At 41.6% G+C, this 23327-nt stretch overlaps 1 protein-coding gene across 1 annotated transcript in view; it reads right to left on the bottom strand.

Annotated features, from left to right (window-relative positions):
* Nucleotides 1-18530: 18530 nt before the first annotated feature.
* Nucleotides 18531-23327, bottom strand: part of LOC116316875 (CXADR-like membrane protein) — a 28572-nt gene continuing 23775 nt past the window's right edge. The window contains exon 5 of the mRNA XM_039618737.1: nt 18531-18855. Within this exon, the coding sequence (XP_039474671.1) occupies nt 18549-18855 (307 nt within the window). The 3' untranslated portion in view covers nt 18531-18548. The remainder of the gene's footprint in view (nt 18856-23327) is intronic.

Genomic DNA, 23327 nt, shown 5'->3' on the forward strand with positions numbered 1-23327 from the left:
TTTATTATAAACTGTAAGCACTTTGTCTAGTTTAGTGAACAGCCATCAGCTCAAACTCGCAGGACTTTGGACTGTGAGAAAAGGGCGAATATTTAGAGCAAATCCACGCAGGCAGACGGAGAACACGAAAATGCCCCACAGATATCCACAGCAGACAAGGAGCCCTAAAGTTTCTTGCTGTGACAGCGCTAGCTGCAGCGCCACACTGCGGTGTGACTTTGGATCGCCTTTTTAGTAATATTACTGTTTACTGTTAATGCAGCTCGTATTCTGTCTGGCACTTATTATAGATGCATGCATACACAGATAATCAAACGAGTTTGTTCTTATGTGTGTGTTTCTGTGTCTCAATATGTGGCCCAAAAGACTGGGATATAAAATGCTGTGTTGTCCCAAATAAAGCAGGGCAACATTTCACCCATAGGAAAAGATGTGGTTACCGTGGCTCCAAGGCAATAACAGTAACAGACTGAACCAAATCGAATAATACAACATATTACAATGTTGACAAAATATAAGAAATAGCTCTAAATACATACGACTAGCTCAATTATAAATATCCAGAATGTTACAGGTGAAATATATACGTATGTAACTCTTCTAACTCTCAAGCGTACATTGTTATATCTATTTATTAGCTTGCTTTGCACTGATGTAGCCTTGTCGTCTCATCTCTCTGTAAGCTGCACTGGATATAGCAGAGATGACAATAAAGTTTACTTTGTCTTGACTTGATATGATTGCCATTTCACTCTAACCTGTCAAACTTTATTCATTGTTATTTTCACTGTATTTTAATTGATGGCAGAAAGCCATCTGGCCCAGTTGCCTTCCCACTGTTAATGCATTGGATTTGACAACTTTCCAAGAAAAATAAATAATTCCTTTTATTTAATAATTGCTTTTTAACACGTATGAAGAAGCATATCAAAATGAGGGTCTCACTCTGAGACAGGCAATGATTACTTTGAAACCTCATCATGTAGACCAATAAGTCTGACAGGTTTGGACACTGAAATACTTTGTAACATTTTAGCAAGAAGATTAGTATCGCACATTTAGTTCATAATAATTAAAATGGCTTTGTACCACAACGTCAAGAGTTTCACAACATAACAAGTGTTCATGAGAAATTTGATGCTAAGAATACAGCTTTATTATCACTCGATGCTCATCAGGTCTTTGACAGAATAGAATGGTCATATTTATCTAATGTTCTCCCAAGAATGGATGGATGTGGAAATAATTTTCTCAGATGGGTTAAACTTTTTATACAAATCCCAAAGCCAGGGTTTTAACAAGCACCATTTCAGTCACTTCCTCTGCCTCTTTTCCAATAAGTTCAACAGTATCTTTAATAGATTCATTTGGAATAACAACAAACCTAGACTAAGACTTTGCTTGTTGTACCTGCCATATGAAAGAGGGGGGTTTCAACTCCCTAATCTTAAACTGTATTACTGGTCTGCACAGCGGCATCAGCCATGTTCTATTTTTCCACTGAGACACCCCCAGTCTGCATAAAACTGAACAAACATCAGTAACAAACCTTCAACTGAATCTGTATTTATACTCTGCAAGCTCAAAAAATATTTAAAAAATGACAAATAACCCTTTTTAAAAAAGCACAGATGCTATTTCTTATAGGGCATGTGAGTATGTGGGAGTTAAGTCTTCTATCTCTCAATTTTCACCTATTTGGGGCAACACATGTTTTAAGGCAGGAAGTGCCGACCAGAGTTTCAAAATTCAATTCAATTCAATTCAATTCAGTGTTATTTACACAGCGCCAAATCACAACAACAGTCGCCTCAAGGCGCTTTATATTGTAAGGTAGACCCTACAAAAAAAAAAAAAAAAATCAATCATATGACCCCCTATGAGCAAGCACTTTGGCGACAGTGGGAAGGAAAAACTCCCTTTTAACAGGAAGAAACCTCCGACAGAACCAGGCTCAGGGAGGGGCGGGGCCATCTGCTGCGACCAGTTGGGGTGAGAGAAGGAAAACAGGATAAAGACATGCTGTGGAAGAGAGACAGAGATTAATAACAAGTATGACTCAGTGGAGAGAGGTCTATTAACCAAGGGCGTAGATTTGACATGGACGGAAGGGACATGTCCCCACCAATATCCAGCGATTATTGAATTGTCCCCACCAATAATTTGATCTCTTCGAGTAAAGAAAAATAAAACCGATAGAAAGAAAAAAAACGATCTGTCAACGTCTCATTCACCCAGCGGTGCAAAAATAGTTAAATTACGCTCTCTACTGGAGTCCTGCCTCATGTGACAAATATGGCCAATGTGATTGGCTGTGCCTTTCAGGGAGCTCTGTTTAGTTTTAGCAGCGGCAAGCCTGCGCTGCGAGGACCTGCAAGGAGGAGAGGAGGATGGCAGCAAAAAGGAAGAACCTGGATATAAGAAAGTATTTTTCAAAGAAACCTGTAAGTCACTTAAAGTCAAGTTCACTCATAAAATGTGTCCGTCATAATAACGTTACAGGCTGTGCTAGGCTTTGGCCCACATCAGTCTAAAACTGTATGTAACCATGAATAACGTGTTTTGGAAACTAACTACACAACAGGCAGCAGTTATCTCAGTCTCCCAGAGTAGCATTTCTAATTTTGATTGAAACTGTCAGAGAAAACGGCAGCCTCGAGCAAGCCAAGATATTAGTTTACAGAGGCTGTATCATGTCCACCAGGAGAGACTGGACAGTATAGATGTAAAACCAATATGCCAGCAGTTTATCTCAGTTAACGAGAGGAGAGGGCATGTGTTTGGCTCCTTCACATAGTGGACATTGAGTTGTTGTGGGGACACCAGTAGTCCATGTCTGTTGCTGTAACAGTAGTTCATGTTTAGAATAAAAAATCCCAGCTCAGATCTTTTACTTTGTGGTAATCTTAGATGAGTAGTTTTATGGACAAAAACCAGCAGGTCATTCAGTGTTCCCTTAGTGCTAATGTATAACAGATGTTGGTGTACTATAACTGAAGTAATGTTGTTAAGTCCTTAAAGTCATATTCTTTATTGTCATGACTGTATTTGAAGCTATTTTTTATTTTTGTATGATGATTTATATGGAATATGGCTGAAGTAAACTAAAGTCTAAAATACTTAGTCAGTCATTTGTTTAATAGTAATTTAACATTATATTATTCACATATAAAACTATGAATTGTAATTTAAAATGGTTTAAAAGCATGTAGAATAGCATATGTAGGCAAGTATATTTCTCCTTTTTTATCAAGAAGCAAAGACAAAAAGGAAAAAAAAGAAACACGGCAGGGTTCGGTGGTTGAATCATCCGTCCCCACCAATGCCAAAACCAAATCTACGCCCTTGCTATTAACACATGTTGAGTGAGAAAGGTGACTGAAAATGAAAAACTCATCATGCATCATGGGAATCCCCCAGCAGCCTACACCTATTGCAGCATAACTAAGGGAGGATTCAGGGTCACCTGATCCAGCCCTAACTATATGCTTCTGGGCAGATAAAGGCGTACAGAAGGCAGCAGACCTTTATAAGGATGCAACCTTCTTACATTTGATCAGTTATGCGAAACATATGACATCCCAAAGAAATGTTTTTTTAAAAAAATATCTACATTTCATTATGTCAAAATATAAACAGATTGTATCTGAGCCACCATTATCATATCATACTGCCACGGCCGGTGCGTAAAGGTCATATTTCTTTTTTCTATATAGCTCTATTAACACAAGAATAAGGATATGGAATCCACCAGTGATAAGTTGTACAGGTGGCGGACTGGGAAACTGCATGTTTAAAAGCCCAAAGGCAATCAATTAATACAGGATGAAATTCCTCTGATATAAGTGGTTGATGAGAACTTACATAACCCCAGTCAAACTGAACCGCTGGTCCCCTGTCATCCCAGATAGCTGTAGTAAATGTTTAGACACAAAGTTTCACCGTGTATGTAGCTGTCCAATATTACAGCATTACTGGAAATCAATTATATAAACTCTAAGATCATTGCAAAAATGTGCGTATTGGATCCAGAGAACTGTGTTTTTAGCTCCAGACAGCTAAAACTGATTGACTGTGGACTCCTGAGGCCACGCAGTTCATATCTTTGTTTTGGAAGAAAATGGATGTACCCTCAAGTCATATGTAGGTGAAGGAGACGGCATCATGTATTGTATTGGAATGACTCGTATTGTCAGAGGAAAGGGAGTAGATTTTGAAGAAATGTGGTCACATTTAACTGAGATTTTGAGACATTATGAAGGGCATTAATTTAGAAAACGATGCTTGGTGCTAAGTTTTTTTGTAAGTCTTATTTTAACTGTACTATTATCATTTGCTTGTTTTGTAATATAAAAGAACTCAATAAATATATTGTTAACTTCTTTTTTTTTTTTTTAAAGAATAGTCCACAGATTATTGTAGCCTATATGTGAAGTGCATCTATGTCACTGTATGGTTTATTAAAAATGTAGTTTAAACTTAACTCAGAGATGTATTTATCCATTGTATTATATATTTATTATTTATTTATTTGCTATTTATTTTTAATTTCTTAATCTATTAATTTTGCCTTGATGACTCTCAGGTTACTAGAACAAAATTTTCTTAATGAGTAGATTTTTTTTCTTTTAATTCTCCATCAGTAAGTTTGAGTTCTTATGAACTGCACTACAACTCTACACTGTATTCATTGTATTATCATTTTTACATGTAAATAGTTAGAGTGTTTGCCCCCTGTCTGACCTTTTTGTTAGTTTGTTTTGCATATTTGTCACATTTAAATATTACAGCTTGTCAAACAAACTTTAAAACTAGTCAAATACTCAGTAAACATATCAGTAAGTGCATATTTTTTTAATGATGATTTGATTTATTAAAGGAAAAAAGTCATCCAAAGCGACTAGGCCCTGTGAGGGAAGTAATTAACTACCACGGCATTTCAAAACAAGAACATCGTACCAGCAGTAAAACAGTGGTGATGATGTCATGGTCTGTGGTTGCTTTGCTGCATTAGGTATTGATGGAAGCCTGCTCTTTACCAGAAATTCCTTTAGAGAATGTGTGGCTATCAGCTCATGACAGATGCATTATATGGTATCAGTCACTAACAATAATTAGCAGGGCAGTCATGTATTCTACAAACAATGATTAGCTACTTTGCTTTAGCTGTACTATACAGGAGAATTAAAAAATACACATCACAATTTAAAGTTACAAGGTTAAAGTTAAAATACCATCATCTTCACATTTGCATTCAGAAATGCTTCAGAAATGACATTTAAAAACGTTAAACTAGTAAAGTTATTAGTAAACTTACTAACACCTCGACCCAGAGTGGGCACTGAACCTTTTTCCCACTGGGAACCATGGTATCTCAGTTGGAGATAGTAATTTTCATTCTTGCCACTTCTCATTTAGCTTCAAATTGAGCAGAATTGATGACAAAGGGGAGCCACCAAGTCCAACACCCACCGTTAATGAGTTATTGCCAGCAATATGAACCAAGCTCTCACTATGGTTGTACAGGAACTGAATGGCCTATAACAACAGGCCAGACGTCTAATGCTCCCGAAGCACCCTCACACTCCTCACAGGATACCCTGAGAGATCCGGGCTTTTCCAAACCTAAAAAGATACACTAGGTACTAGATACATGTTTTAATGAGTTTTGGCAAACAACCATTTGACTAACATGTCTGTCTCACCTGCTCTTGTTCCATCTCTGTTCTGTCCTCCTTCTCCTCTCCATCTCCCTCTCTGTTCCTCTCTGTCCCTCTTTGTGCTAACAAAAAAGCCAAACACCAACATCATCAAATATACAGTTGAATCCAGATATTTACTAGGGGGGTGCAACGATACTCATATCGATATTGAACCGTTCGATACAGTGCTTTCGGTTCGGTACGCATGTGTATCGAACAATACAACATTTTTTAATTTATTTTATCAACTTTTCTTCTGACAATGCTGTCTGTGTTGAGAGCTCAGTGGATCTGTGTTCGACTACTCCGCCTAGGCTGCACTGTCGAGCGCAGATCCACTGAGCGCATCGCAAGCTAGCAAGACAGAAGCTAAGCTCATTGCAACATGGCAAATTGAACCTCCCCCGCCCGCATTCAGATCTGGCTTTTGGAACTATTTTGGTCTTCATGTGAAGTATGACCCAGAAGGTAAGCGCGTCATGGACAAAAGTAAAACAGTATGTCGGATGTGCCACGCAATGCTCAATTACATGGGTGGGAACTACTGTGTTAGCGCAGTTTGCTCGTTAACGTGTTGACTCTGTCCAGCCCCACACATGGGTCGATCCAAGTCAAGTCAAGTCAAGTCAAGTCAGGTCAAGTTGGCTTTATTGTCACTTCAACCATATACAGTTTGTACACAGTGAAGCGAAACAACGTTCCTCCAGGGCCAAGGTGCTATATGCAACATAAATTTACAACATAAATTAACAGAAAAACACTAAACTAGCTAACTAGAGACAGGACAGACTGACCTAACATAAATTACAACATAAATTAACAAAAAAAAAAAACTATCTAACTAAAACTAACTATCTAACTAGGTAGGTAGTGCAAAGGAAACAGTAAACATACTTGGTATGTAGGTAGGTAGTGCAGGAACAGTAAACATAAAAATATTGTGCAAAAAGAGCATTTACAGGTTGATGTGTAAGTCCAGTCTCAATGCTTGGAGGTAGTTGAGTTGAGCTGAGTGATTGTGTGTGTGTGTGTGTGTGTGTGTGTGTGTGTGTGTGTGTGTGTGTGTGTGTGTGTGTGTGTGTGTGTGTGTGTGTGTGTTTATCAGTCCAGTCCCTTTTTGTTGAGGAGACGGATGGCTTGTGGAAAGAAGCTGTTGCACAGTCTGGATGTGTGTGCCCGGATGCTTCGGTACCTTTTTCCAGATGGCAGGAGTGTGAAGAGTGTGTGAGAGGGGTGTGTCCAATCAGCCACAATGCTGGTGGCTTTGCGAATGCAGTGTGTGGTGTAGATGTCCTTAATAGAGGGGAGAAAGACCCCGATGATCTTCTCTGCTGTTCCCACTATCCACTGTAGGGTCTTGCGGTCCGATATGGCACAGTTCCCAAACCAGGCAGTGATACAGCCGCTCAGGATGCTCTCGATAGTTCCTCTATAGAAGGTGGTCAGGATCGGTGGTGGAAGCTGGGCCTTTCTCAGTCTTCTCAGAAAGAAGAGACGCTGTTGGGCTTTCTTGTGCAGGAAGCTGGTGTTGAGGGACCAGCCGAGGTCCTTCTCCAGGTGGACGCCCAGGAATTTGGTGCTGTCGACGATCTCCACAAAGGAGCCATTGATGCTCAGCGGTGAATGGTTGCATCGTGTCCTCCTAAAGTCAACAACCATCTCTTTTGTCTTGTCAACATTCAGAGACAGGTTGTTGTCTTTACACCAGTCCGTTAGCCACAGTAGCTCGTTAACGGAGATTTGCCGTGTTGTGGTGTTAACGTCATTTACTGTGTACATTGTAGTGAATGCTGTGTGTGTGGTGTTCTTAAGCTGCTGGAACCTTGAATTTCCCCTTGGGGATTAATAAAGTATCTATCTATCTATCTATCTATCTCAGATTAACGCTGACAGCACTAGTGGGAACACAATGAATATGACTGCACATTTACGCCGACATCATCCTAGTGCAAAGACAAGTGGAAGCAGACAAAAACAACAAGCATGCATGCTACAAACTTTACCCGAGTCATTTAGACAGCCGTTAGCACATGATTCTCCTTATGGGGACCTGATATGTTTAATATGCTGCTGAGAATATATAGAGAATATATTTCTCTGTAATAAACTCTCTTTTCCAAAGATGAGTGATTTCTCGATCAGATAGATTTATTTTTTTATTACTTTGTTGTTTCAGCAACATTAAATTTAAAAACTGTACTTTTGAGTTAAAATATATATTTATAATTTTAATAAATGACAAATTAAAGAAGCATGAACATTTTTTTGTATCGAAAAAATATCAAACCGTGACACCAAAGTATCGAACTGAACCGTGAATTTTGTGTATCGTTGCACCCCTAATATTTACATATTCTTCAGATAAAAACACAAACACTTTTTTAATGGTAAAACATCAAATCAGACTAAATGTTTATTTTTTTTTAGACTGATACATCTAAACAACATATTTCTTAAATTTAAGAGTAAAGAGAGAAATTGTCTGTATTTCTTAATTGCAAATGGCATCCAAATTGTATTTAAAATTGAGCCACACTTATGGAGGTCCACAATTCTTTTCCTGGTGTTTTGGTTGATATCTCTTGATTTTCCCACATCAAAGAAACAGGCTCTGTGTTTTGGGGGTGCCTTATATGCATCCACAGGTGTGCCACCAATTTACTCAAATGGACTCTACTAACCTATCAGAAGCTTCTTACGCTCAGAAGGGAATCGTCTGGAGTTTTCTTATTAATTAAAGATACAATAAACTTAGTGTATATATACTCCTTAATTTGATGAAAGTGATAAAAAAAAAATAGACACCTCTCTCTCTTTCTTCATTCTGACATTTAACAAATTCAAAAGATATTTAAATATTTATTTAACTAAAACAAAAAAGTTTACTCTAAATTGATGTTTAACAGTAAAATAAAAATGTTTCTATGTTTTTTTCTCAACAGGGTATGTAAATATCTGGTTTCAACTGTGAATATACTGCTGTGTATTGAAATTCCTCTCGTTTTGCATAGAAATATATTGAAAAACATACAAAGCACAATATATAAAATAACATCTGAGTTTTTTCTTCGAAAGAAGCCCATTATGTCCATTGTTGTGAACATCAGTACATAACTGAAACCGATTGAAGGTGCTTTATTTAGCCGTGGAGGGTAACAACTGAAAGTATTCAATTCAATTCAATTCATCCATCCATCCATCCATCCATTTTCTTCCGCTTATCCAAGTCCTGGTTGCGGGGGCAGCAGCCCAAGCAGAGAAGCCCAGACCTCCCTCTCCTCAGCCACCTCCTCCAGCTTGTTCGGGGGAACACCAAGGCGTTCCCAGGCCAGCCGAGAGATATAATCTCTCCAGCGTGTCCTGGGTCTGCCCCGGGGCCTCTTCCCAATGGGACATGCCTGGAAAACCTCACCCAGCAGGCGCCCAGGAGGCATCCTTGTCAGATGCCCGAACCACCTCAACTGGCTCCTTTCGATGTGGAGGAGCAGCAGCTCTACTCTGAGCCCCTCCCGAATGGCCGACTTCTCACCCTATCTCTAAGGGAGAGGCCAGCCACCCTTCGGAGGAAGCCCATTTCCGCCGCTTGTATTCGTGATCTTGTTCTTTCGGTCACTACCCACAGCTCGTGACCATAGGTAGGGGCGTAGATCGACCGGTAAATTGAGAGCTTCGCTTTTACACTCAGCTGTCTTTTCACCACAACAGACCGTTACAGTGTCCTCATCACTGCAGCCGCTGCACCAATCCGTCTGCCGATCTCCTGGTCCCTTCCCCCATCACTCGTGAACAAGACCCCGAGATACTTAAACTCCTCCACTTGGGGCAGAAACCCGTCCCTGACCCGGAGTGGGCACTCCACCCTTTTCCAGCTGAGGACCATGGCATCAGATTTGGAGGTGCTGATTCTCATTCCCACCGCTTCACACTCAGCTGCGAACCGTTCCAAGGCGAGCTGGAGGCCATCACCCGATGAAGCCAACAGAACCACATCATTTGCAAAAAGCAGAGATGAGATCTTGAGACCACCGAAGTGAAAGCCTTCCGCCACTTTGCTACGCCTAGAAATTCTGTCCATAAAAATTATGAACAGAATCTGTGACAAAGGGCAGCCCTGGCGGAGCCCATCACCCACCAGGAACAAGTCCAACTTATTGCCGGCTATGCGGACCAAGCTCTTGCAACGGTTGTATAAGGACTGAAGCAATGAACCAGACACCCCATACTCCCGGAGCACCCCCCACAGGACCCCCCGAAGGATACGGTCGAATGCCTTCTCCAAGTCCACAAAACACATGTAGACTGGTTGGGCAAACTCCCATGCGACCTCGAGTATCCTCGAGAGGATTAAGTGCTGATCCAGTGAAAACCGCATTGTTCCTCCTGTATCTGAGGTTCGACTAAATTCAATTCAATTCAATTTTATTTATATAGCGCCAAATCAAAACAACAGTCACCTCAGGGCGCTTTATATTGTACAGTAGATCCTACAATAATAGATACAGAGAAAAACCCAACAATCATATGAACCCCTATGAGCAAGCACTTTGGCGACAGTGGGAAGGAAAAACTCCCTTTTAACAGGAAGAAACCTCCGGCAGAACCAGGCTCAGGGAGGGGCGAGGTCATCTGCTGCGACCGGTTGGGGTGAGAGAAGGAAGACAGGATAAAGACATGCTGTGGAAGACAGACAGAGATTAATAACAGGTATGATTCAGTGCAGAGAGGTCTATTAACACATAATGAGTGAGAAAGGTGACTGGAAAGGAAAAACTCCCCCGAGAGCCTACGTCTATTGCAGCACAACTAAGGGAGGATTCAGGGTCACCTGGTCCAGCCCTAACGATATGCTTTAGCAAAAAGGAAGGTTTGAAGCCTAATCTTAAAAGTAGAGATAGTGTCTGTCTCCCGAATCCAAACTGGAAGCTGGTTCCACAGAAGAGGGGCCTGAAAACTGAAGGCACTCCCTCCCATTCTACTTTTAAATACTCCAGGAACAACAGGTAAGCCTGCAGTGCGAAAGCAAAGTGCTCTTATAGGGTGATATGGTTCTACAAGGTCATTAATTCAATTCAATTTCAATTCAATTTTATTTATATAGCGCCAAATCACAACAAAAGTCGCCTCAAGGCGCTTTATATTGTACAGTAGATAGCACAATAATAAATACAGAGAAAAACCCAACAATCATATGACCCCCTATGAGCAAGCACTTTGGCGACAGTGGGAAGGAAAAACTCCCTTTTAACAGGAAGAAACCTCCGGCAGAACCAGGCTCAGGGAGGGGCGGCCATCTGCTGAGACCGGTTGGGGTGAGAGAAGAAAAACAGGATAAAGACATGCTGTGGAAGAGAGACAGAGATTAATAACAGATATGATTCGATGCAGAGAGGTCTATTAACACATAGTGAGTGAGAAAGGTGACTGGAAGGAAAAACTCAATGCATCATGGGAATCCCCGGCAGCCTCACGTCTATTGCAGCATAACTAAGGGAGGATTCAGGGTCACCTGGTCCAGCCCTAACTATATGCTTTAGCAAAAAGGAAAGTTTGAAAGCCTAATCTTGAAAGTAGAGATAGTGTCTGTCTCCGAATCCAAACTGGAAGCTGGTTCCACAGAAGAGGGGCCTGAAAACTGAAGGCTCTGCCTCCCATTCTACTTTTTAATACTCTAGGAACAACAAGTAAGCCTGCAGAGCGAGAGGCGAAGTGCTCTAATGGGGTGATATGGTACTACAAGGTCATTAAGATAAGATGGGGCCTGATTATTTAAGACCTTGTATGTGAGGAGCAGGATTTTGAATTCAATTCTGGATTTAACAGGAAGCCAATGAAGGAAGCCAAAACAGGAGAAATATGCTCTCTCTTTCTAGTCCCTGTCAGGACTCTTGCTGCAGCATTTTGGATCAGCTGAAGGCTTTTCAGTGAGTTTTAGGACATCCTGATAATAAAGAATTACAGTAGTCCAGCCTGGAAGCAATAAATGCATGAACTAGTTTTTCAGCATCACTCTGAGACAGGATATTTCTAATTTTAGAGATGTTGCGCAAATGGAAGAAAGCAGTCTTACATATTTGTTTAATATGTGCATTGAAGGACATGTCCTGGTCAAAATGACTCAAGGTTCCTCACAGCATTACTGGAGGCCAAGGTAATGCCATCCAGAGTAAGAATCTGCTTAGATACCATATTTCTAAGATTTTCAGGGCCGAGTACAATAACCTCAGTTTTATCTGAATTAAGAAGCAGAAAGTTAGCGGCCATCCAGGTCTTTATGTCTTTAAGACATTCCTGCAGTTTAACTAATTGGTGTGTGTTACCTGGCTTCATGGATAGATAGAGCTGCGTGTCATCTGCATAGCAGTGAAAATTTATGCTATGTCTTCTAATGATGCTGCCTAAGGGAAGCATGTACAATGTAAATAGAATTGGTCCTAGCACTGAACCCTGTGGAACACCATAATTGACCTTAGTGTCTGAAGAGGACTCTCCATTTACTTGAACAAATTGGAGTCTATTAGATAGATATGATACAAACTACTGCTGCGCAGTACCTGTAATACCTACAGCATGTTCTAATCGCTCTAATAGGATATTATGGTCAACAGTATCGAACGCTGCACTGAGGTCTAGCAGGACAAGCACAGAGATGAGTCCACTGTCAGAGGCCATAAGAAGATCATTTGTAACCTTCACTAAAGCTGTTTCTGTGCTGTGATGAGCTCTGAAACCTGACTGAAACGCTTCAAATAAGCCATTCCTCTGCAGATGATCTGTTAGCTGTTTGACAACTACGCTTTCAAGGATTGTTGATATGAAAGGAAGGTTGGAGATTGGCCTATAATTAGCTAAGACAGCTGGGTCTAGAGATGGCTTTTTAAGTAAAGGTTTAACTACAGCCACCTTGAAGGCCTGTGGTACATAGCCGATTATTAGAGATAGGTTGATCATATTTAAGATCGAAGAATTAATTAATGGCAGGACTTCTTTGGGCAGTTTTGTAGGAATGGGGTCTAAAAGACACATTGATGGTTTGGAGGAAGTAATTACTGAAGTTAACTCAGAAAGATCAATTGGAGAAAAAGAGTCTTAAATAATATCAATGGTACTGAAAGTAGCTGTAGATAATGTTACATCTGTGGGATGATTATTGGTAATTTTTTCTCAAGTGATTAAAATTTTATTTGTGAAGAAGTTCATGAAGTCATTACTAGCTAATGTTAAAGGGTTTGTTGGCTCAAAAGAGCTCTGACTCTGTCAGCCTGGCTACAGTGCTGAAGAGAAACCTGGGGTTGTTCTTATTTTCTTCAATCAGTGATGAATAGTAAGATGTTCTGGCTTTGCGGAGGGCTTTCTTATAAAGCAACAAACTATTTCTCCAGGCTAAATGATGATCCTCTAAATCTGTGACACGCCATTTCCTCTCCAGCTTACGAATTATCTGCTTTAGGCTATGTGTTTGAGAATTATACCACAGAGTCAGGTACTTCTGAATTGAGGCCTTAGTTTTCACTGGAGCTACAGTATCCAGAGTTGTACGTAGTGAGGAGGTAAAATTATTAACAAGATGATCGAATTCTGTCGGCGTAGTGTTCAGGTAGCTGCTCTGCTCTATGTTGGTACAGGGCATTGAAGATGATAACAGTGGGTGGATTATATTCTTAAACTTAGTTACAGCACTTTCAGAAAGACATCTACTTTGATAAAGTCTACTCCCCACTGCTGTGTAATCAATTATTGTAAATGTAAATGTTATCAGGAAATGATCAGACAGCAGAGGGTTTTCAGGAAATACTGTTAAATGTTCAGTTTCTATGCCATATGTTAAAACAAGATCTAGAGTGTGGTTAAAGTGGTGGGTGGGTTCTTTTACATTTTGAGAGAAGCCAATTGAGTCTAATAACAGATTAAATGCCATGTTGAGGCTGTCATTTTTTGCATCTACATGAATGTTAAAATCACTCACAATAATTATTTTATCTGAGCTGAGCACTAAATCAGATAAAAAGTCTGAGAAATCAGAGAGAAATTCTGTGTAAGGCCCAGGTGGACAATAGATGGTAACAAGTAAGACTGGCTTCTGAGTTTTACAGCTGGAGTGGACGAGGCTAAGCATCAGGCTTTCAAATGAATTAAAAGTCTGTCTGGGTCTTTGGTTGATTAATAGGCTGGTGTGAAAAATTGCTGCCACACCGCCCCCTCGGCCTGTGTTTCGAGATTTCTGGAAGTTAGAGTGACTCGGGGGTGTTGATTCATTTAAACTAACATAATCATCCGGCTGCAACCAGGTTTCTGTAAGGCAGAGTAAATCAATTTGTTGATCAATTATTAAGTCATGTACTAACAGAGACTTGGAGGAGAGAGACCTAATATTTAATAATCCGCATTTCACTGTTTTACTCTTTGGTTCAGATGTGGATACTGTATTGTTCTTTCTTTGTGATTTTTTATGTTTAAGTTGTTTGTTGCTGGTTTTTAGTTTGTTCTTTGTCTGTTTGGGAGCTGACACAGTCTCAATGGAGATGGGTTTTTGGGGGGGTAAAAGGAGGAGAGAAGCTGCAGAGAGGCGTGTAAGACTGCAACTCTGCTTCCTGGTCCCAACTCTGGATAGTCATATTTTGGGGGGGGTTTAATAAATTTGTCCATATTTCTAGAAATGAGAGCTGCTCCATCCAAAGTGGGATGGATGCCGTCTCTCCTAACAAGACCAGGTTTCCTCCACAAAGTTTCCCAATTATCTATGAAGCCCAAATTGTTTTTTGGACACCACTCAGACAGACAGCAATTTAAGGAGAACATGCGGCTAAACATGTCACTCCTGGTCTGATTGAGGAGGGGACCACAGAAAACTACAGAGTCCGACATTGTTTTGGCAAAGTTACACACCGATTCAATATTGATTTTAGTGACCTCCGATTGGTGTAACCGGGTGTCATTACTGCCAACGCGAATTATGATTTTACTGAATTTACGTTTACCCTTAGCCAGCAGTTTTAAATTTCCCTCTATGTCATCTGCTCTGGCCCCTGGAAGACAATTGACTATGGTTGCCGGTGTCTCTAGCTTCACATGTCTGAGAACAGAATCTCCGATTACCAGAGTTTGACCCCCAGCGGGTGTGTCTGCGAATGGGGAAAAACGGTTAGACACATGAACAGGTTGGTGGTGTACCAGGGGCTTCTGTTTAAGACTAGGCTTCCTCCTCACCATCACCCAGCCGCCCTCTTTCCCCACAGTGAGCAGGAAAGTGCAGGAGGTACAGGTGAAGAGGCCATGCTGCTAGCGAGTTGGCTACAAGCTAAGCTAAGCTAGTGAAACAGTAAAGACACAGTGAGTGAATACTTTGGCTATAAATTAGGTACACAGAAAGTGTGCTTCGGATGAAGCATGTGAAGATTATGCTATTAAAAAAGAATGTATCTAAAACTTTTTAATTAAATTGCTAAGCAGATGAGCTACTCAAAAACACCACTGTGTTTGAGCAGGAACAGGAAGTGATACTCTACCACAGAGAGAGCGAACACCAAGTGACCTTCTTGCTGCTCCAAACTTCTCCGAGGCTTTTAAGATTGGGGTTAGAGCAGATCATCTATTAATTAGAAAGTTGGAAGGTTGATCCCTGGCAGCTCAAGCTTTCATGCCAAATATCCTTAGGCAAGAAACTAACCAAAAATTGCTCTCTGATACCTCCAGTGGAGTTTGAATTTTAGATAGAAAGCACTTAAGCATAGAACAAAGTGCTTGTGTCAGTGTATGAATGAGGTATGTTGTATAAAGCGCTTTGGGGCTCAGACAGAGGAAAAAAGCACTATATAATAACGAGTCTTAGGGTAGTCTTTAGTATTTAGGGTAGTAGCTCATTCTTTATGAATAGAGGTACCGTTACCTCAAAATCACTCATTGGTATAGAAATGCTTAATCATGGAATAACCTGTTAGCCCTGTAAAACCCCATCCCCTTAGAGAGTGTCTGGTCCCAGACCACCAAAAATATAGTATCCAAATAGTAAAAACTATGACTATTAAACATTAAGTCTTTCTCTCTTCTAAGTTCTTGTTAGTACATGAATTAATAAATGATCAAAAAACTGAATTACTCTGCCTTATGGAAACCTGGTTAGAGCAGAATGATTATGTTAGTTTAAATTAATCGACATTCCTGTGTTTAATTTAATTAAACAGAATTAGACTAAGTTTGTTTTTCTCATTTCCCAATAATATTTAACTTACAAAAATAGATTACCTAGCAGTGGAGTGGAAAAATATTTTGTTCTTTTATATATATATATTTATATATATCTGAGTATTGACTTCATAAGTTTCTTCACTAATAAAATTTTACGAGTAAACCCGCGAGGCCTGAAAGAATACCTGGCCGGGTGCTTTGGGAGTGTGCTGACCAGCTCACAGGCATCTTCACGGACATCTTAAATACATCACTGAGCTCAGCTGTGGTACCTGCATGCCTCAAAACCACAAAAATCATCCCAGTGCCTAAAAAGTCCACTGTGCCCTGCCTCAATGATGACCAGCTGGTGGCACTTACCCCCATCATCACAAAGTGCTTTGAGAGGCTGTTATTGAGGCACAAGAAAACTCAGCTTCCACAGAATCTGGACCCGCTACAGTTTGCTTACCGCCCAATCTGCTGCACAGATGATGCCATCTCATCTGCTCTTCACCTTTCTCTCTCCCATCACGACAAAAAGGACACTTATGTCAGAACGCTGTTTATTGACTTCAAACTGAGTACAGAATTGCCGCAGGGCTGTGTGCTTAGCGCACTGCTGTTCACCCGGCTAACACATGACTGTACTGCACAGTACAGCTCAAATGACATCATCAAGTTTGCCTACATGAACCTACATGAAACTACAAGATTAGCATAGCAGTGAAGAAAATGACACAGCATTGATCAAACATCTGTTAGCGACATCAACCAGTAGTCTGTGAGCACAAAGAAAATCTGCACCTATTATCGGCACAGAGCTTGCAGCAATCACAAAGTTCAACTGCAAGTCACGGTCATGAAAATAAACGGTCACCAACTTTTCACCAAATGTTTTGATGGGGAAGCCATTAGCCACTGTTAGTAGTTTCACGCAGCCCTCAGCTAGCCTGTCAGAACCAGCCGAAGGTAGGAGGGGAGCCAGAGTCGACCAGAAAATGTCTCCCCGAGTGTGAGTCTTCTATGAAGAGCAGCCATTCCTGGTCACCAGTGGTCACGTCCGCTACAGACCACTGGCGGGCTCATTTACCTGGGCCTTAAAGCTTCACTCTGGCGCCAAAACGCTGATGGTAAAAACACAGCCCTTTTTCTCAGTGCCGTCGTGCCGTGATCCCAGCTGCTGTCACTGAGCCAGAGGCCTCCGGGAGAATTAGTGTGGGTGCCAGCCCTCACAGAAGCGGACAGTTGTCGGAGATAACCATGTGTGAAGAGGAACCCTATGTCATCCATCCCCGGTAAGCACAGCGTGTTCTCCATGAGCTTGAAAGTGGTACCATCACCTAAGCCTGAGAGAAAGAGAGGAGTTTCTTTTCTCTGTGTCGGAGAGGGAGTAGCGCCACAGCAGCAGCGCCTTGAGAGCGGTGTATTTCCTTTGGGCAAGGAGATTCCGGAGGATGGTCATCACACTGCGCATGGACAGCGGAGTCCAATGAGGCCACCACATGTTTTTCGTGTCGTCGGATAAAATTCCATGAAGAGCAAACTGAGGTTCGACATGCTCGAACCATGAAGGAGGATCGTGAAGCCCAAAGTCCTGTACTTTAACTAGCAAAGCAAACGCAGCTGCAGGCAGAGGTGGGAGTCTGGCAGCCGCAAATGTTTCTGGGAAAGGGCCGGTTTCCTCTTCGGGCCTCAGCATGTTTGTCTCAGAGGTCACCAATATGACCGGTACGTAAGGATGACACCAGACTTCATCACGTTTTACTCCAACTTTAATTTCAGCTTCACACAACTGAACTCACAAGGCAGCAAACACTTCCTACAACCCAAAAAATTTACCCCTCCCTCTTCCCTTCTCGCTGGATGTGAGTGGATTCCCCTGGTGGTCCACCACAAAGCAAACAAAAAACCACTCAGACGAAAGTTTTTAGGTCCTGTGATTTATGCAAGCACTATTACATACTTCTTTCTGCAGTGGAGCTTGATCCAACTAAAAAATACAATATTTAACGTCCATGGCCACAAATTAGTTTGTGGCCAACAATATTTTACAAGCTGCAATCAGACTGTGTTGCAGGTATTTTTTCATTTTCATGTAAAAGTGAACAATGGTAAGAACTGGTCGATGAACCTGAATTAAAAATACCTCTGAGACTGTGCTGAGTCATATCCAAATCTGTAAAAACCTAAACTTTTGTCAGAAAGTAAAACTACAGGTGTTAACAGGTGTATGTGTTAACAGGTGTATGTGAGATTGTTAGGTTGTTAAAAGTATACTGAAATATATTTTTAACAACCTAACAATCTCACACAGTAAATGAAGAAACATTCTTCACTTACTGTGTGTCTGTAAGCAATTGGTTATATTCTTCAAAGAGAAGGAAGATGCCACTCACATCTGTGTCTTCATTTAATTCAACTTCAGTCCACTTTGTACTGTCCAATCCATCCTGGTACATTCAGTCCTCTCTTTAAACATTACAGCATCAGAGCTTCCATTTCTTTTAGAATCTCTAAAATCTACAGAGGTGACTGTGTGCAAATAAATGACACCAGAACAAAACTGTTTTTACATTGCAGAAATTCTTCAAGAGTTAAGTTGCTGAAAGTGTTTTGTCAAAGTGTGAATTAAGTAAATTGAGGAACTGGATTTTTCTTCTACAGCAGTGGCCCCAATATAATTCATGTTCCCTGGGCTGAACTTTGGACGGGGGCTGGGTTTGGAGTGAGAGGTAGACATGAAAGTGGGTGCAAAAGATGTTCAGGGATCTTGGGAATCTTCTGAAGGCATTCAGGTGGAGACTGTGGGAAAGCCTGGCAGTTCTCGTTAAGGGCAGCCACAGCAGGAACAAAGGCACGCTGACATTTAGGTCCCATGTTGTGCACCATGGACTGGGTGGAGGAGGTACCCGAATGGGAACTGCCAGAACGAGATGAGGAGAGGGAGTTGGGCTTCACTAGTTTGGCTTTGGGAGCTTCTGCATCCTCCCTGAAATGAGAACATGGCTGCATGATTTACTGGCAGGATGAAACTGATATTGATCATGAAAGTTTAGCTTTAGTAAAGTAGAAAGTATACTTTTAGTAGAAAAGTATACTACCAGTCAAAAGTTTTAAAACACCCTAATTTTTCCAGTTTTTTATTGAAAATTATGAAGTTTACTGTGTCATTGCACTCTGTAATGAAGCATAGTACAAATAAGCAACTGGAGTCAAAAGAAAAAATCATGGAATCAATTTGTAGACCAAAATGTTTTCTAAACCAGCAGTCCCCAACCTTTTTTGCGCCACGGACCAGTTTACAACAATATTTTCACTGACCGGCCTTTAAGGTGTTGTGGATAAATTCAACAAAATAAAACCGGTACCGGTACCAAAAGAAGAAGATTTATTCATAATACACGGGAAAAGACCCAGGGAAACCGAGTTAATGATAAAAATGATTTTAAAAAATAATGATAAAAACCGATAAAAATGCCTAAAACCATAAATTTCACACCCCAGCCTCAAATTCCGTCTTCTCTAAGGGCTTGCATCACATTCCGGAAGGAACGATGCTAGCTCATTACTTCGCTGGTGTAGTCTGGGAAGATCAGAACTTTATTCCCCCTCTGTACTCCATCGGTTGCATCCCGGCGAGGCATAGAATAAGCTCGTCTGAAAGTGATGTATTCGGGCGATGATGGTACGCGGTTTCTCTCCCGCTGGCAGCCTAGGCCATAGGGATGGATGAGCGTGGTCGACCTTAAGTGGATGTGGGAAGTGTTGCTTACCCAATAATTCGGGGATGAGGTTGGAAATAAACTCCTTCGCTCTCCCTATCTTCTGAGCCCTCTTTCATGCCAACAATTTTTATATTAAGACTCCAAATACAGGCCTCCAAGTCCAATAGTTTGGGCTGAATCTGATTTACAAGCTTTGCCAGGTCCTCGCATTTGGCTTCAAGCGTTCCCATTTGCTCGTCCAGCACGTTGACCGCTAATTCCTGACCTTCCATGCGGTTCTGTAAGTCAGTCTGTACGGATAGCACCGACTGGAAATTGGCCTCAAAAGCATCAAACTGCTCATCAAGTTTCTCCACGATTGATTCAGATATTGTCTGACATATTTCCTGGCATATCTTATACATTTCACTCTTGTCATCCGGAGTGACAACTTTAGGCTCAGCCAAAGCCCTGCTGGTGCAACTATCATTAGCATCAAGCTCGATGCTCGACCATCCGTCGATGGTCTTATTCTTGCCTAGGTTCGAGACTTTCTTCGGCGGTGACAGTTCAGATATGCAGGGCAATGATTAAGCCAAAGGTACAAGTCGATTATTTCAGCTCCTGAATGGTTTTATCGTGGTATCTTGCGTTTTGTGGAAACTGGGGTGTTTCTGAGTGTCTTTAGAATAGAATAGAATAGAATAGAATAGAATGCCTTTATTGTCACTATACAGTTGTACAATGAGATACAGAGCATCTCCTACTCAGTGTAAACATGCTGGGGTGGGTACAGTTTCTGCAGCGCTATGTACATATGGACAGTATTAACATGGGAAAAAGATATATATATATATATGTATGTATATATAAAATGTACAATATACAAGCCGTATTTTTAAGAATAAAAAAAGTAATATGTAATAAATAGTGTTATGTATATACAGTTGAGTTATTGCACATAGAGTTAGTCAAAGGAGTTTGCAAAGAAAAGCGTCTGGACTTCTTTGAGTTGCTTGAAGACGTTTCACCTCTCATCCGAGAAGCTTCTTCAGTTCTAAGGTCAAATGGCCGAGAGTCCCAGATTTAAACCCAGTGGGAGTATCCCCAAGGAGGGACAAAGGACCCCTGGTGATCCTCTAATCACATGCGCCAAGGTGTGAAAGCGGGTGTGGGACCTAATCAGCCAGGGTTTCGGGTGAGTTCATTGTGAAACCTGGCCCGAAAGAGATCTGGGACTCTCGGCCATTTGACCTTAGAACTGAAGAAGCTTCTCGGATGAGAGGTGAAACGTCTTCAAGCAACTCAAAGAAGTCCAGACGCTTTTCTTTGCAAACTCCTTTGACTACGATGACCTGGATGACTGAGAACCTTCACAGACATATTGCCGTACATTTTGGGAGGAACACCCTTCAACTGGTACGGGAGTATGAAAGGGAATCAAGGAAACTGGCGGATTATAGGAACCACCTTCGTTTCCTCTTTCGAGGATGCCAATGTTCACATATTGGACAGAGAGGACAGATGGTTTGAAAGAGGAGTGAAAGAGGCCATCTATGTCCACTGTGAGCGACCATCTTTGAACAGAGGCGGTGGTTTACGACACCAACTGTCTGCCATCTATAATCCAGTTTTGAGTTCCCTCCCCAGACGCCTTAACGCCCACTCACATCCTGGGCCATCTGACCTCAGGAAATCACATGATAGGGTGGGGCCAGGTTTCACAATGAACTCACCCGAAACCCTGGCTGATTAGGTCCCACACCCGCTTTCACACCTTGGCGCATGTGATTAGAGGATCACCAGGGGGTCCTTTGTCCCTCCTTGGGGGGATACTCCCACTGGGTTTAAATCTGGGACTCTCGGCCATTTGACCTTAGAACTGAAGAAGCTTCTCGGATGAGAGGTGAAACGTCTTCAAGCAACTCAAAGAAGTCCAGACGCTTTTCTTTGCAAACTCCTTTGACTACGATGACCTGGATGACTGAGAACCTTCACAGACACATAGAGTTAGGTATTGCACAGTGGTGGTCCATAGAGGAAGTGGGAACTGGGGGGCTGTGTTATCGGTGCATGTGTGAGTTCAGGGTGGTTATCGCTTTGGGGAAGAAACTGTTTTTGAGTCTGTGGGTTTTTGTGCTGATGCACCTGCAGCGCTTCCCTGAGGGAAGCAGGCTGAACATGTTGAAGCCAGGGTGGGAGCTGTCCTTGATGATGTTTGCTGCTCTGCTGAGGCAGCGGGAGGAATAAATGTTCATCAGGGAGGGGAGAGGGCAGCCGATGATCTTTTGTGCTGTCTTGACCTGATGATACTCAGCTGTATATCTCCGTGTCTCCTGACGACACCAGACCAATGGATGCCCTTTTTAACTGTATTCTAGATATAAAATCTTGGATGGCAGAAAACTTTTTACAGCTTAACCAGGACAAAACTGAAGTTTTAATCATCGGTCCTGAGGCTCAGAGAGAGAAACTCTTGTCTAAATTACAGGCATTTTCACTATGCCCTTCACTACAAGTGAAAAACCTGGGTGTTATTCTTGACTCTGAGCTTGGTTTTATCCCACATATTAAACACGTAACCAAAATTGGATTTTATCATCTAAAAATATAGCCAGAGTCCGCCCTATTCTCTCTCGGGCCAACACGGAGATGCTGATGCATGCTTTTATTACCAGTCGCATTGATTACTGTAATGCCCTGCTCTCTGGTCTCCCCAAAAAGAATATTTCACCTTTGCAACTTTTGCAAAACTCTGCAGCTCGTGTGCTGACGAAGACCAGAGGGCGGGCCCACATTACACCAGTTTTACAATCGCTGCATTGGCTCCCCGTGTGTTTCAGGATCGATTTTAAAGTTCTTTTATTGGTTTTTAAATGTCTTAATGGTCTTGGGCCTTCTTATCTTTCAGATCTGCTTTTACCATATGAACCCTGGCGGACCCTGAGGTCCTCTGGTACTGGCCTTTTGATTGTCCCTAAAGTCAGGACACATACTCACGGAGAGGCAGCTTTTCAGTGGTTCGGTCCTCGACTGTGGAACAGCCTGCAGGAGGAGCTCAGGGCTGCAGAGAACGTTCATGTTTTTAAAAACAGGCTCAAGACCCACCTTTTTAATTTAGCTTTTAACTAACGTTTATTTATTTTATGCTTATTTATTCTATCCTGTTATTCTATTTATATTAATTTAGTTTTATCTAATATTTATTGATTGTATTCTTATTCATTTTTTATCTTCTTACTCTGTTTATACTTATATTTATATTGTATCCCACTCTTATTTATTTTATCTTTTTATCCTGTTTATATTCTTATTAGGTCATATCTCCAGTGTTTCCTCGGAGGGGGCTCTCTGCACCGGGGCTGTGATCGACCATGGCTGCTGGGGCTCTGTGGGTCCTCTCACCCTGGCTGGGGGGCTTCTTTGCCTCCCTCCTGCTGCGTGCCCAGCCTGGAGGCTGCGGTCTGTGACCAGCTCCCGGTGCAGACAGCTCCCTGTGATAGTGTTTCCTCACTTGGCTAATGCGTACCCAGCCCAATTTTACTCTTTAAGTGTGTGTGTGTGTGGGTGTGGGTGTGGTGGGGGAGGAGAATGTGTGTATCCATGACCTTTCTGTTAATGAGAGTGTGGGGAATGAGTGGGAGGGTGGGGTGGGGTGGGGTGGGCTGCTTTTAACCATGTAAAGCACTTTGTGCTACAGTTTTTTTTGTATGAAAAGTGCTTTATAAATAAAGATTGATTGATTGACCACACTCTG

The sequence above is a fragment of the Oreochromis aureus genome, linkage group 10 (genome assembly GCF_013358895.1).
Source record: "Oreochromis aureus strain Israel breed Guangdong linkage group 10, ZZ_aureus, whole genome shotgun sequence".
Lineage (NCBI taxonomy): Eukaryota > Metazoa > Chordata > Actinopteri > Cichliformes > Cichlidae > Oreochromis > Oreochromis aureus.